The sequence below is a fragment of the Bactrocera oleae genome, chromosome 3 (assembly GCF_042242935.1).
Source record: "Bactrocera oleae isolate idBacOlea1 chromosome 3, idBacOlea1, whole genome shotgun sequence".
NCBI classification, from domain to species: domain Eukaryota; kingdom Metazoa; phylum Arthropoda; class Insecta; order Diptera; family Tephritidae; genus Bactrocera; species Bactrocera oleae.
Genome location: NC_091537.1, coordinates 5,931,407 through 5,948,122, shown reverse-complemented (window position 1 = coordinate 5,948,122; position 16,716 = coordinate 5,931,407). Strand labels below are relative to the sequence as shown.

Below are 16,716 nucleotides of genomic sequence, written 5' to 3'. Positions count from 1 at the left end.
TATTCGATTTGCGTGAGCGTTGAGTGTTGACTCTCGCAAAGGCATTACAATTACAGCTGAAGGACAAACCGAAGCGCCACAAAGGAGTGTCATGCCAAAGAGCAGCAGCGAACGAAAAATCAATTTTTCTTATTGAAGCAATTATCGAGGTAACGCTGATTGCACGAGAATGTGAAGGAGCAAAAACAAAACGTGTAGACACTTGTAGGGTGCTAATTATATTGGAATGTGAATAAGTATGTAAATTGGTGGAGATTGGAAAAGCAATATGTAAGCATAGGTACTCATATGTGTCTGTGTGCGTATTAACGACAATCAATGCATGTAATTGTAATTGTAATTACATTGTCGCCTTTGTCGCATGCGCGAAAGTGTCGCTCTCGTCGCTCACTGATGTGGTAGGCGGCTTTTCTTCAAAGCCAAAGGCGGCTTCATTGAACACATAAAATCAGAGCAAAGTAATTTTCGGTTACGAAAATATATTCATTCAAATACAACACTCACAATCAATCAATCAGTCAATCAATCAATCAACAGGCGGCACATCAAGCATGCAACGCAATGATTTGCAAAACAAAAGCAGAAGAAGAAGCATAAAAAATGAAAACAAACCGAACCATCGATTATTCACTGCACAACACCTGAGTCTAAACGCACATAACGGCACGCCATACAGCGTTGTTCCTGCGCTGAAGCTGTGCGAATTGCCGCATTGCTGGCTTGGCGCGCATAACGGCACTGTGATTATTGCATCTGTGATTATTGAATTTGCATTGATAAATTTACATATTGGAGTGTGTGTGTGTTTGTGTATTTCGATTGGTTGCGAAATTTCGGCGCGTAGCACTATCATGCGCGTATAACCGTAAAAGGCGCCGCCGACACGCTGGCAAATAGCGCAAGTGTTGATTCCATTTTGAGGCGCTAATGATGCCGCCAAATGAAAGTGCACTTAATACATATGTGACATTTACATACATATATATATTTACACTTTTGCACATATTTATATATGTATGTAAGCATTTGTGTGACATGCCGCCGTTAGTTTTGCTATTTGCGCAGGAAATTGCGGTGTTGCGACTGTGATTGCTGGTGAATTTGTAATTTTCGGCATATTCATAAAAGCCGACGCCGTCAAAAGCATATCAATGCTGATATAAAATAAATAGAGAAATCTGTTAGTTGTTAAGTGAATATGAAAATTTGCATAGACTCTTAAAATATTAATGTACATGTATGTTTATTACACAAGTATTTCCTTTGATGTTTTAGCATGAAACTTAAAGTGGTACAAGTTTCGTACCAGTACTGCTACTACTTCAAATGGAACCAGTTTTTTAATCAAATGAACATTTTTTAATAATAAACAATAAAAAATGTTATTACTCAGCTTATGCGACTAGCTTAGGGTTTTCTTTGACAGTTATCTGCTTTTCACCAAGTATTGATACGTATGCGCCTAGATGTAGGCTACTTTTGATTTAATACTTTTAGGTATACTTAGTAAGTCATGACTACCGAAACTTCTCTATGCATAAGAAAGCGGTAAACGATCACACATACATACATAAGAGTTTCAGTTGGTTTTTTTTTCAATTCCAGCTTTAGAAACTCCTAGACACTTTAACAGCAGTCTCTGGTAGCGCTCTCTGATGATTAGCGTATGATTTAGATGTTATAGTTGTTTTGCAGGTTACCTATTAAGAGGGACAGCCAGTGTGAAATTTCGATTGATTATAAAAATAACATACCAAAACTTTAAATCGATAGAGGCCTTTGAACACTAGCAAAACAGGGCATAACACAAAATGTTACTTTAGGGTAGTGTTGATGGTAAACATACCAAAAAGCTGCTACTTCTAAGTAAACATTAACTTAGTTATATTGTTGGGGTCATTACACAGCACCTACCCTAAAGAACTCAAGTTCCGCAAATTGGAAAAATGGATTCGACGGAATGCAGAGCATGTGCGGAGGATGATGAGACATTGGAACATTATCTATGCCCAGGCAGTAGCCGAATGAAATATATTTCACTTTTTCCACTACTTCAACTTAAGAGACATTGGGCACTTGGGGTGGAAAAAATAAGGTTTTTCACCAAATCTATTGAGCTGCTGGCTTAGACTTAATTTGGTTGCCACCAGGGAGCACAATGAGCCTAATGATGGCCTAAATGCGGCCGCCTACGGTCTGGCGCCCATGCGCCACCTTTTTCAATCAATCGACCAAGGTAAAATTTATTAGATCATATAAAGATGAGCTTTTCTTAGATCTCTGATATCATTAGCAGATTTATTAGAGGATATACAAATATCGGTTGATACGCTTACTTCCACCATTTTGCCAACTAAAAATTAGATCATTGTCAATAAGTTAACAAGTTGCATCATTGAGTCATTATCTGCATGCACTTGTGAGTTCTGAGTTGTAATAAGTGCGTAAAATAACAAGTAAATTAATTGGGTAGGGTATCCGGGTAAACTTATCAGAATAGCGAGCAGCTATCGAATTTTCCCGCTTTAGTATTATTTCCGAATTTATATTTCGGTCAGTAGCTATAAAAGTCCTAAAAATCTTAAAATTAAGAACCATAGAAAACCCACGTGTTTTTATGTTGAGTAACTTAAAAATTCGCCGATTTTATCAAATCTGATACAGTTGAATTCAAAATTGATCCAATTTTTTATGATATGTTATATATGTATAATAACGATATTAAGTACTCGGCTAAATAGATTAAGGAACACTTATTAAAGCAGATTTTAATTTATTTCAATAGTAAACATGGAAGTCCTTACGACGTATTCATATAATTGTATAAATATGCGTGGAACTTCAAAGTGAATTATTTATTACGAACTCAAAATCAATCACACCTCAAATACAAACATATGCATTTCTAAGCATAAAAGTTGATAGCCATTACTAAATGATATATTTATTTTGACACTTATTACTAAGCTTTTAGTTAACTTAATTATTTAGCCATATGCTAGAGCTCCTTGACAAATTCACTATGAAATACACAGTTAACGTGACAAGCAGACACCTGCTTGCAATTTAATCCACCAGACCTGCTTGGAATACAAAATCACATTAACACACCTTCGAGCGAAGTGAATATTTACTTAAGTAACGGGAAGCGCCACAGACATACACACGCAAGCATATTTACTGTAGCAAATACATACATTGCTGCTTGCCCCGGAGCAAGAGATGCAAGTGCAAATATGGTGGAAGCCAATACATATCTATACACAAACTTACATATAATGTGTGACTATTGGCATAACTATGCTTAAATATAAGGATGTATGTGTATATTATATAGTAAATGCATTAGGGTGGGCAAAGAAAAAAAATTATTTTTAATTAAAAATAATATATATTTATTATTTTTAATTTTTTTTCTAACTTAGATATTGTGAAAATATACTCCGCAGTGAAGAAAATAATTTCTTGTAAAGTTTGAGTTCTTAATATTAATATTAACAGGTGGCGCATTGTGGTTTTCGATAAATCATATAAATAGCACAGAAATATTTTCACATTTTGCTACTGCAGCGAAAATAAAATTATAAAAAAAAGGAATTTTGTAATAAGTTATAGTAACAGTTGGCAGTATTAAAGATATTAGACATTTTATTATATTATATTATTAGACTCATTAATTAATATAATATATATTATCATAAAATTATTAATATTAAAAAATTTAAAGTTTCATTATGAACTACCCTAATACATATACATATGTGCATCTCCCCACGCTTACATTGAGTCCTAGTAACCAAGCGCTATCAAATATCGATGCTGTTTAGAAGCGCGTACAGCATATTAGCAATTAAGTAAGTATGCTTATAACTGCATAAGTAGTTGTAATAGCATGTGCATACACACACACATATATACAAGTAAGCATAACAGCTAGCAATTACTAAGCGCTATGTATATTAAATTACCTTAACGTGCTTGCTTTGCCTTCGAGCAGCATTAACTGCAAATAAGTGTAATGCAGACACGCATATATAATATATACATATGTATAAATATGTTTATGTATGTATGTATGTGTTTGTCAATGTAGTTGTATGGCATAGCGTTTGGATTTTGTCTAGCATGTTGTTAAAATCTTCGCTGTAATGTGCTCGTAAGTCGTCAAATAATCTTATTATCGCTTAAGTATCTAAATAGCTAAGCAAAATGCTCACACAATCAACCTTACGCATATACTCGTATGTAAGACACGTTTTTGGTGCGCTAGCAAATATGAAGAGTATATTGTGTATTAACAACAAAAACTAGCTAGGTTCAATTGCCGTTCACTTCCGAAATTGCAAGGTTACTCGGTAATAAATAATTCTTCTAAGGATTTTTGGGCAAAATAATCAACCGATTTCGAAGGTCTTTGGGCGAAAAATTTCTGTTTCCATTACTGAATTTTTATAAAACCCATATATTAACGTATGTTCTATCCGTTTTCAGTTTTAAGGGACTGAATCAAGAAATTCCGTTACGGAAATAAACCTTACACGATCACAAAGTATGCACAAAACGCTTGCATACCTGTAGGCGTGTTTTCGCATATCACAAGCGGAACAAATCAATTGAAGAACATGGTGATTCGAAAATTATGGTATTGAAGATATAATTTTTTTAATGCCAAATAAAAATATAGAATTTAATAAAAATTTAATTACTAAAAAATAAATTATTCAATATTCGGAGTCAGAATATAAGTAATATTATTATTATTTTGGTAAATAGCTACCCAACCTTTTGGAACAGTATCTCGTTGGACTTGGACAATACTATTGAAATTAGGTATTTCAATCGGATTATCAATAGTAATAAATTTCCACTTATCTTGGCTGGCGATTTCAACATCAACTTCGCTGACAAGATATCAGAGCGGTTGAAGTTTAGCGTCTTTTCTTTCGGAAAAATTGAATTTGAAAATGATTAATAATCAACAAGTATCCACAACAAAATATGGTACAACATTAACTTCTCTTTTTTTTAATTAAAATTTGCTTTTGTAGAAATTTTTTTTCGTATTTCTTTTGTGTTCGTATGGGCAAATTAGGCCCATTTGTATCAGGCAAAAGCAAACTTAAGGAGCTAAAAATAAAAATTCCAGTTTTTTTCTTCTACCATAGAAAAACTTAATACAGAATGATCTGTTTAACCGCAAACTATGGGCGATCCTTACGAAGCTTGCTAGGTAGCCGACATTTTGAGAGAACAATTTTGTTCTTATCGAAGAGAGTATCTTAAAAGGCAAGCAACACCAAATTAGGGGAAGTATTCTTAAATATACTACTTGATTTGTTGCTCTGCAGAACCATATATTTTTTTATTTTAATACACTTCCAAATATAAAATTTCTCTACCATCAATATTCTCAATCTCTGCCATCTCAATCAGTTATATGTTTTTCTAGAAAAATACTCTCTTAAGGACAAACACCCAAACAAACGTATTTACTACATCCAACAAGCGGCAATGCGTTGACATTCCGTCACACTTAGAACTAAGACAGACAGACTTCCTCTACATATATACAAATACACTTCTAAAATCTACACCAAAAATCAAAAAAAAACACAAATAAAATCACAAATCAAGTTGAAATCATTGAAAATCCACTTTATAAAGAAAAGTATCAATTTGCATTCCTAATTCAATTGAGTTCAATTTTCGAAAAACTCCTCGTGCAAATCTGTGAGCTTTTCAAGTTAACCAAATGCCATTTTGCAGAGCATTCAAATCGACATACATATGTACACACACATATATATATCTAGATGCATATCTATACTCTCTGCACCTTTTTCACACTTAAAATTCAGCGCATAAGGCAAATTTTGTTTAAAATGAAAAACGAAAAAATCAAATAATATCAGACTCATTGATATTCCCCAAAGGCCTTAATGCCAGTGACAATTACGACAGCAATAAGCACGGCCGTGTTGTCACGACATCGCAGGACAAGAAGTGATAACGAATGATACGGAATGCTTCTGGGGCTAAAGATAGCATGTATGCGGCATTGTGCGGATGACAAGTTGTTGGTTTTTTTTGTAGACTTGAATATTAGTGTTGTTATTGCTATAGAGTCACAGCTAATTTGTAATTGAGTTGCGCCTTATAATTTTTGTCCACAGATTGAATTTTATAGCTAGTTAGAAATCTTATTCTTTTAGAGATTTTTTAGAACAAATTTAAAATTCTTCTAAAAAAATTTACTTGTTGAATAAAGTGGCATAGATTAGATTACGAATATATACTGTTTTTTGACGCCACTGACCTTTGAATTCAAAACCGAGATACAACGAAACTGCATTCTTATTGGACTGTGGTGGATATATACCACAGTTTTTTCTAAAGAAGTGTGGAGGCATTAAAGAAAGCTTTTGAGATCACATTCCTTCGAATCCGATATCTTCGAAGGACTAACTGGTTTTGTTTGATTCGACTTGAATTCCAAAAAACGATACCAAAGCCAGACTGCAGACGCTTTTTCTCAAAAACTCTAACGAAGACTATCGTCGTTATGCTTACCAATTTTCTATCGATACTTCTACTGAAAATTGTGAGCCGTATTTTTTTTATATATATTCCCAACCTTCTTACTTCTAGCTTGAAACAGCTTATGAATTTTTTTTGACATTTCTTAGATAGGAGACACTCAAATGCTCTCAAGGTTTTATTAAGTCCCTTTAGTCTACAATGTCGATGTCGTAGATACAGAATATTATATCCAAGGTGGAAAAAGAGTCTCATCAGAGCGTCCTAAAAAATATTGCAAAGTTGAATATTATTATTATATCACATGATTATTGAAATTTGAGGACTAAAATATATTTTTCTTATGTTAATTTTTTTTTTTTTTTTTGTTTTATTTATTTATTTACTATTATTATATTTACATCCACATATTACATAAGAAAAATATTTTAGATTATTAAAAGTTAAAAAAATAGAAAAAAAAACTACAAATATTTGCCAAATTTAAAAATTTCCTATCTTTGAAACGAAAAAGAACACCCCTTTGAAAATTTCAGCATTTCTTTAGATATGTTAGAAGCATAATATAAAAAATTTTGAGGCTAAAATTTTCCGCGCAACCATCGATTTTGGAAAATTCAAAATTTTTAATTTTCCCACCCATTTTTCCCCTTATTTCTAAGTGTTCTCTGAAAACTCACTAGTGTTCTTTGTTTGATATACAGTAGTTTCTGAAATATTCAATAAATAAACTCATAAAATCGGGAAAACAGTGAAACTTGCAATTCCTGTGGCAGAACTTCGTTTTATGATAATGCAAAACTTTCCACCAAAATTCATTCGAATGCAAACCCCAGCATTGAATGACCCAACTAATATTTTATGAATTCTTATTCTTATAAATTAATATCTTTATTATTTTTAAATTTTAAATAAAATCTCGAAAAAAAAAACCAACAACTATTTTCGAATAATTTTCCAACAAAACCTCTTTTTTGTCTTTGCTATACGCCATACATTTAATTCTCATCATCTTTATACAAACATATCAATGCATGGAGCGAGCCATAAAATCAATTTTACTGAACATGTGGAACACTTAGAAACCTTAAACGTATAGCATTGCGAACATAACGGTTAAATGTGTGCACATCGAACTAAAGCACTCATACGCACTCGTACACAAAATACTCATACTCTACCCTTACAAAAGTCAATATGAGTGCAAAAAAGCTAAGATCAAAATAAACGACAAGCAAAGTCTGTTATACCCCATAAGCTGGGGTAAATCAAATTCGAACAAATTGGGGTGACGCCGTGCCTCGACTGTGTTCGCGTGGATGTGTGACTGCAAGTACGACAGATATTGGCTGGATTGAAGTGTTGCGTACAAGGGTGTCTTGATGCTATAGCGCTGGGCCAAAGCTGCTCTTGATTAGTCTATCGAAGAGTGTGCTTGCCACCAACAAAGCAGTTGGTGTTGTAGTTGTTTGCTGGCTTGATTGTTGCCGGTGTTGCTGTTGTTGCTGCTGCTGCAATGCCAGGAGGAGTAAATCCTTTAATGATGGTTTTTGCCGTTATACCAACTGTCTGAAAATTGAATTATCTCCATTATGTGCATCTAACGAGCAAACGATGTGAATGCCACAAGAAGACAGGCAACGCAGATAAACACAAACACATATACATAGAATGGGTAAAGTGAAATACATATATACTTCTACATATATATATTTGAAGTGTTGGCGTTGTTGTTGCAGCTACTGTCATTTCTGGTTATGGTAAAATTGCTCAGCTGACTAGTGACTGGTAGCTCTTACTATCGCTTGTTGATAATGTTCGATATCGCTGTCGATAGAGTGAAAAAAATCTCCTTTGCTCTTGGTCTCACCGCCTAGAGCTCCCCAGCGCTCTTGGGAGATTACGTGACTGTCAACGCGTTCCCCCTTAACAGCTTAATATGAGTAAAATGTTGTTGATGATGATGAAGTCACAACTGATGACTATGTTTTGGTCTGAATTAAACACACAGATGAGTTTGGAATGAGCAAGCAAAATATTGAAAATGAAGATGTAGAAAAAATATACATACATATGTATCTACATCTGTACATGTACATTTATAACGCTAGAAAATCACAAGAGCAAACGGAAAGTTGCTAGGAAAATTCGTTAGCAAATTTCTGTGAGGGGTAAATGCTAGCGCTTTTGCTATTAGGAACACTATGCTTGTATGAGAGCGTTTATATGCGCTCTCTATTATGCTCTCTACATGTTTGTACTTGTGTGTACGTGTTTGTTTCTGCCGTAAATCGTAGCGCACACATTTGAATCAATTTGCAATAAGGATTTGTTAATCCTGTCTCTTGACAAGTGCGGTTAGTTTATCGTCAACGAGGTGGAATGAGTGTTGTTTTTGTAGCACGTTGGCGAAGAGGTGGAAGCGCGCTTGCTAGCATGCTAAAATTCGAAAATTTGCTGTTTGATTTTCAGCGAGAGTGTCGGGAGGGTGAACGGTTGTTGCCTCATTGATTTCACATTGCATTACGTATACATACATACATGCAAAGATGTGCTATATGTCATTGTGTGTAGCAACCTGTGCCATCCTGTGTTTGATTGCCTACAATGGCTTTGCTTGCGTTGTGGATTAGTGCTGAGTGCTTTGGTATTTTGGGCGAGTTTCGCAAGATACTCGTATGTTGTTATATATATATATACATACATGCATATAGAAAGATGCACATATTTGTTACTGTAAATATTCACTAAGCATTCAATATGCATACTGCTTTTGCTTGTGCCTTGTTATTGATTTTCTTTCTACTTTTTTGTTTTTTGCTACTTTGTTTTTGTTGCTACTTTTTTTGTCCTTATTATTTCAACGCATTTGACACAGTCGTTGTGGGATTTGGACTCAAAACTTAATTTGTGTTAATTGCCGCTTCGTGCTGCAGGTTAAATATACAACAACAGCAAAAGGCAAAATGAGCTTTTTGCTTGTATGCAAATATAAATATATGTTAGTATATATGAGCATATATAAATATTGACGTAATAAGGGTGTATCTCAATTGTTGTTGTATTTATTTGCATTTTACCTGATTAATATGGCCGCCTTGATTGTGTAGCTTGTTGAGTGGTTTGTGTATTAAGAAAGAAATTCAAATATAAAGTCTTTCAATATTCCTTGCGCTTCAGGGCTGTGTATCGACGATAAATGAATCAATTTAGTGCAAGAAATTTACATATCAAAGATAATGTATAAAATTATAATTTATTTATTTTTATGTAAGATTTATAGATAAATGTATAAGTTATAATTTATGAAAACTTATTCTCTTCTTCCTCTTTTTTAAAAATATTTAACATTCAAGGACAACTAGAAATGTCTTCTCAATATTATCATTAAAAAAGGACTATTACTTTACTTTGTTGTTTTTCTACATATCTGCTTATTATTCTTAAAATAGTAACAAAAAAAATTTGTAATTTTTTTATTTAAACACTGTACATTTTTTATTTAATACCGTATTAAATATTATGTATTTTACATACGAATATTTAAGGCAACTTTTTTCTTTTATTTTCAATTTTATTTCATTCACTTGAAAATTTCCTTGTCACTGAAAAATACCAAAAAACACCAATATTAATTGGATATTAATATTAACATAGATAGCCTTGCCCATATTGAGTATTAAAGTACATTCTCTCTAATAGCAAATGCAAATACAATATATACATAACTACGTAATGTTATTCATCAACTGCCAATTTAATAACATGCTTACAATATGTTAAAAAGTATAGCTTTTACATGCATTTATTGCTGTTAATAGCTGCTGCAGTGGAGTAACTCCCCAGTGCTGTTTCCCGAGCAGACAAATGTAATGTTAGTTCAAGTAAATGTAAAGTTGACATTGTAAACAATGTGTGCAGTTGCCGAAGTCAATGCATTCTTTAACGCGAAAGCGTAAAATTGTAATTTAGTGCCGAAGAGTTAAGATAAAGTGTTTCTAGCGAAAGTTTTAACAATAAATGTAACATTATATAAATAATAATATTAATATAATAGAAATGTGCGATGTTTTCAGTGCAAATTATTGATTTGCAGCAATAAGAAAGTGTATAAAAGTAAACTGTGTTGTTCCAAAGCTGCAGCGTGGTTTTGCTCGCAGTCGTGTTTGTACATGCACATTGCAGGCTGCATTTTATTATTGCTGCTTATTAGCGGCATGAAATTAAATTAATTTTACTAGAAGCTGTTTATATTCAACTAAATATTAATTTTTACTGTAATTAATTGCAAATTATGGATTAAAGTGTTATATTATGTTAAATGCATTTTGGTTTCGGTTCGTGTTCGGGTCGCGTACATCATATGTAATCGGTATTTTTGTGCAAAAATATAGCATATACTATATCGTGAGTGAAATACTTATCATTTTCAATTGATTTTTTGTGTTTAAATAAAACAATATACATACATAAGTTTTTAATAACCTCGTAAATAACGAGTAGGTGAGTTTTGAGAGTTTATTATAATTTTTTGTATATTTAAAAAATGGTTTGGTTTAAGATTAGTAATTTTATTATATTATAAAAAAAATGATTGGATCTAGAGTGGGCTAGTAAATTGGATTTTTATACATTTGATATTCTTTTAAAATATTATAGTGGGCTTATTAACAAGTCGTTGTTATTCTTATAAACCCCCAAATTCTTGAGTCACGGTTATTCACCAAGAAAGATCTTCTACTTCTCAACCTCGTTTAAGTGACTTTCTTTGAAATTTAAATTTAAATACAATATATTTTTATCAAACGATAACATCACACACCTCCTTTTTAGCTTAATAAAAAATTGTATATACAATACGAAGCTCATATATTTGCATAACCAAGAAAATGGTGCCGAAAGCAAATTTCAACATCATAAACAAATTGAGTTTTAAAGCAGTTCCACATAAGTCAAGAGTATAGCATTAATAAAACAACAACAGCAAAAGCCGCATATGAATTGGTCGTAGCAAAAGTTGCCAAAATTATTTTCTAATTTAATTTTCTTTTCGACGCCATTTTGTGGGCATCGACTTAACAGCAGAACGAGTGGAAGTCATACAAAATATCATTAGCTTTACTTGTATTTTGATGGCCTTAACACAGAGTGAAAAGCTGACAACCTTTTCCAAGTAACGCAACACGCAGTCAAAATAAACCGCACACTTGACCCTTAAGGCACTTAGGAATTACAGGCAGCCGAGCAACACAAGTTATTTGTAGCTACACAAAATTCGTCGAGTCGTTCGCTGGAGTCGAGAGAATGTTTTCTTAGCCAACACGCTTCCGGCCGCAATTTCTACGCGTTCGTGTTGTTTGAACTTTTTGTGTGCCGTCGCCGCTCGACTCGACGAAATTAATTTTCAATTTGTTTTAAATAAATAATTAGGTAGCAAATTGTAAAATTTAATTTCTGAATGTGCCACATTCAAATGAGAGCGCACCAAGTGAAATGCCAAGCAGAAAAGGTAAACAAACAGTCGGTTGCGAGCTGAAAGTTCACCGGACGGGTTTGTTCACTTTTTCACTAAGCTGTTGCTGTTGTTGTTGTTGTCGGCGCCATTACTAATTTTCAACGAACGATAATCGGATTAAGAATATTGCGCCGGAAAACATTTGCTTGGCCACCATACCGCCATGCCGTGCTCTCCCAGTGCTCCCGCATCATCACCTTTTCCTTTGGCTACCCACAACTTGGCTACTAACCAATGTTTGTTCGTGCTTACGCAGCCTTATTTATCTATTCAAGTACTCACATATATATTTGTGAGTCGTTTAACATTTGTCGACTTAAGTCTCGGGGGAGTTGGGTAATGCGTAGTAATGTTATTTAGTGCCAACAGCTGTTTATGCTCATACCACAAAAGTCCACAAGGTGGACAAAACCTTGGCAGCCATTTTACTCTTCTACCTTCGCCTCTGCTCGTTTACTGGTAAAGGTTAACTAATTATATTTATAAAAGTATATGTATGTGTGTACACGTAATTATGTAAGTTTATCTGCTTGGTGCTGTCTATGCTTGCATGCTTGTGGCTTACTGTGTGCGTATATCTCTCTCTAGTTTGTAAAAACCGCCATAGCTTCCAGCGCCAAAAAGTATACTATATCATTTACTTGCTAATTAATATTTAATTTGTTGAATAAAGGAATTTGTAAGTTTACTTTGCTCACTAAATGTTTGCAAAGCAAGCGTTGGGGGCTTTAGTGGGTGGGATTTTCTAAAGAATTTGCGTTCTGCGTTAGACTTATATAGTTTAAATTGTATATTTTTAAAAATATTAAAGAACGAATTTGTAAAAACAGCTTTTTGGGAGCTCAAATATTTGTATCTTCGCAGTATTTAAATAGTAATGTTGGTAATTTATGAGCTCCTTCAGTTTTTATATTATTTCATATGGCTATTATTATAGCTGAATATTCGATCTCAGCGTTTTCTTCGATCGTCGTTCGTTCAGTGCCCTTTATATGTTTTACATATATTATAGGAAGATTAGAAGATTTTAAGAGTTTGACTAGATAAATCAGACTCTTCTGCGAATGCTTTTAAAAATACGCTCAGCTTAATCTCGTCCATTAAATTAGTTTTTGAGAGACTATGGGCTTTGACAATACCTAAAAAAGTATTTTTGATATTTATTAAACACATAATAAACTCCAAGTTCAACAAAATAGATCAGAATTTTAGGTATATTACGAAGTTTCTAGAGTTGGCAACATGGCAGGCTGCGCTGGGCATTTCGAATTGCCCTTATTTTAAAGTCTAAATATTATAAACATTCATAATAGTTTTTTCTTATAAGAAAGTAAATTAAGTCTATTTTTTGACCACCCTACAACCTTTAAACTCAAATTTCAACTCAAAAATACCCTTGAACTGACTACTTTACTAATTTATGTAATTATAATTCCCCCTGACTATACTACACTTCCGAGCTTATCACAGCTTAAGAATGCTACAGCTGGAGTAAGTTGAGTATAGTTTTGCACAAACACGTATGTGCATTATTTTATTTAATGCATTTTGACCACTTTCTTATACATTCGTCTAAATTCTTATATTTTCCTCTCTTTTCATATTTAACACTTCTGTGGTGTAAACTACACAACTACAGATGCAAGCTACTCGTATCATCCTTCCATACATGATGAGACATTTGTGCGACGTAAGCAGCGGCGTAATCGTACTACATTCACATTGCAACAGGTAAGTACGCCACGACGGAGAGTTTAAGAGCGGATTATTTCACTTTTAGGAGTTTGTTTGCTTATTTATTTAGTTACTCCTTCACCTACATGCTATTTCTCATTATTAATTTTACGAATTTTCTTTACTTCGCAGTTGGAAGAGTTGGAAACTGCCTTTGCGCAGACCCACTATCCGGATGTGTTCACACGTGAGGACCTGGCGATGAAAATAAATCTGACGGAAGCGCGCGTTCAGGTGAGAAAACCTTAATGCTTCGCATACTACTACAGTTAGCATGTGTATAAATAAAATTATGCGCTCTTTTGTTTGGGTAAATTGTAATGGACGTGACTACTTCAAGTTTGCAACAAAATATTTAAATGAAATCAAGATGGGTTATGAATGTGCAGGCAGCGAAAAAGGTCATAAAATGAAAAGTGAATTTTTTTTGTGATAAGTGTTTGTATGTATTATTGTACATCAGAAAGTGAATAGATTCATAAATCGTATCAAATTTCACTTACTCAACCAGTTGTGCTACGCAGCCTCGGCGCATTGGCTGACGGCGGCTGCCAGCAGTTATTCCATTCATAATCAGCCACTCACTCATTCAGACAGTCAGTTATGACTACGTATCCCCCTCCAGTAGCTCATTTATGGCCTTTTTAGCTGTTTGCCTTCTCAGTTACGCCTTGTGATCAAAGGGCGTCTCAGTGTTGTATGTGCCTTAGATTTTTATCCACATTGATCCTTCCTATTGCTTTTACACTACGTTTTTGCTTCAGTCTATCAATTTGTATGTAGCAACTTAGCCACTGCCTGTAGTTCATTATTAATGCATATATCAGTGCGTATATCAAATATTTTTTTTACAGTTGCACAATTTAAGTAATAATCCCAAATAAATTACACACACAAAAATTTATGTAAAAGGATTTCCAAGACATTTTTTAACTCGCTAAAGTGTAATCTATCCCAAAAGTATACAATTTCGATTTCCAAACCACTTTCTGAATCAAGTCTTCCAAAACTAAGTGCTCTTAGCTTTTAAAAATATGGAAAATCATTTGACTCGATTTCGGATTTTTAGATTTATGTACATATCATGCAAATCTTTTCGTCAAGTGTCGACTTGGTCGAAACTCGATCACTCGATTATTTTAAGTTAAAGACTCAGTCGAGCAGGCTAGAAGATTGGTTATTTTCGACAACTATTTTCAAACTGATCTCTTCGCAGTGACCGAGGATTTTCATGGCTGAGTTTGCTTCAAGCCTTGGATAAATAAACCTCTAAGATATTGTACAATTTATGAGTTGCCGCACGAAAATCAATACCCTCAAATATGTTTTTAAAAATTTCTTCATTTAAATCGGCATTTTTAGCTAACTGTATAGATCTTAAATACAATCCACAAAACTTCGCCAACAATAGGAGAGTACGAATAAGTTTTGGTAATATCCTTGTTATATTTTGGTATGGTATATAGTACCTTGATTGAGAGTGTAAACCCAAGCAGACCAAAACCGGCACCCGTCACATATTCATATTAAATCATTTTGTCGACAAATAATATTATTTCACAGTATCATAATATTATATATTTTTCGCAGTGTATAATTTAACTCATAAAAAAATTATGACTCAAATTGAAGATTTCTCACAAAGAAATCCCTTAAAATGTTTGTTTTTTTTGTTTTGTTTTGAGAATTGAATATTTACGTACAAAATGAATTAAAATAGGTTTTGTCCTTACTATTTGTTATGCTGCTGAAAAAAGGATTAATTTCACTGAATTGTATTTTACATCTGCAAGAACAGTGAAAAGAACAAAGCTGACGTAAAAAGGCAACAAAGCCGATAAAGATGAAAATATGAAGTCTATTTTTTATTTTTTGTCTTGTTTTGGCCTGTGAAATGGACGAAAATTTCACCTTTTTTGCATAAATTTTTTATGATTTCGTATTCAGCAAATTTAATCTACAAATTCGTATATAATTTTGAATATGAAAAGGGCAGCAGTCAAGGCAATATGGTAAGGTACGCATAAGTAAACTCTGAATTGTGATGGGGTTACTTATAAAGGTCTTGATATTTTTTAATGTGAAGTTTCTTTTTGTGTTATATTAAATAAACAAATGCTATTTGCTTCTATCTGAAATTAATAACTACACTTTCACGTATACTGAGGACGTGTGCCTTAATTCTAAATCGTAGTACGTTCAGAGTTTTTGAAGATTAATAGAATCTAAATGATCATATTATTGTATTATATTTTCGAATAAAAAAGCTCGAAAATTTCAATAGGAAATGTCATCCAGTATATCCAATGTCATCTATATAGGACTCATACTAATTTCATATTTGACTCATTTTATGATTTTCAAACCCGTTTCTTCAAGATATTTAGGGGAGTCGGTCTGATTCTACTTCCATATATACATACGAGTATGTACCTCATTTTTAACGGTGTTCCCCTACAGTCAGTCGGTTATAAGAATAGATCATTCTTTACTCGGCTAAAAAATTTTGTTATAAAATTATTAAACCCACAATTTACCTTTATAGACAGCAAAATAAGGTTGACCGATTATGTGAAATTCTTATTCTATGTTTTTTTTTCCTGATGTTCTATTAAAAGCCAGATACTGGAACGTTAAGTGCTTAGTTTCGTTCGACAAATGCGTTTTTGAGTAAGGAATCTGTATCACCTGATCAATATACCCATTTTAAATATGGAGTTGGGGTTTTTTTTATTTTTTGTTAAATTGTGGATCTACTTCACATTTCATGAAATTTTAGAATATTTATGGAAGTTCTGTGTTAGCAACCCCTAGCGGTTATTGAGGTACCCTCCACAATTACATATAACTAAGTGCTTTCTGAAGATAGCTAAATTGCAAGGCCTTTAGAAGTTTTCGGTAATAAGAGTTACTTATTTCTACAACTTTTC

The 16,716-nt window shown here is 33.3% G+C and overlaps 1 protein-coding gene across 2 annotated transcripts in view; it reads left to right on the top strand.

Moving 5' to 3' along the window:
• Positions 1-16,716, top strand: part of Drgx (Dorsal root ganglia homeobox) — an 85,599-nt gene that overhangs the window by 27,802 nt on the left and 41,081 nt on the right. The window contains exons 1-3 of one of the 2 annotated variants that reach the window (XM_036358751.2): positions 10,571-11,040; positions 13,692-13,783; positions 13,919-14,020. In XM_036358751.2, the coding sequence (XP_036214644.2) occupies positions 13,988-14,020 (33 nt within the window). In that variant the 5' untranslated portion in view covers positions 10,571-11,040; positions 13,692-13,783; positions 13,919-13,987. Of the gene's footprint in view, positions 1-10,570; positions 11,041-13,691; positions 13,784-13,918; positions 14,021-16,716 lie in introns of those variants that run through there. The other variant, XM_036358750.2, reaches the window with a different exon arrangement.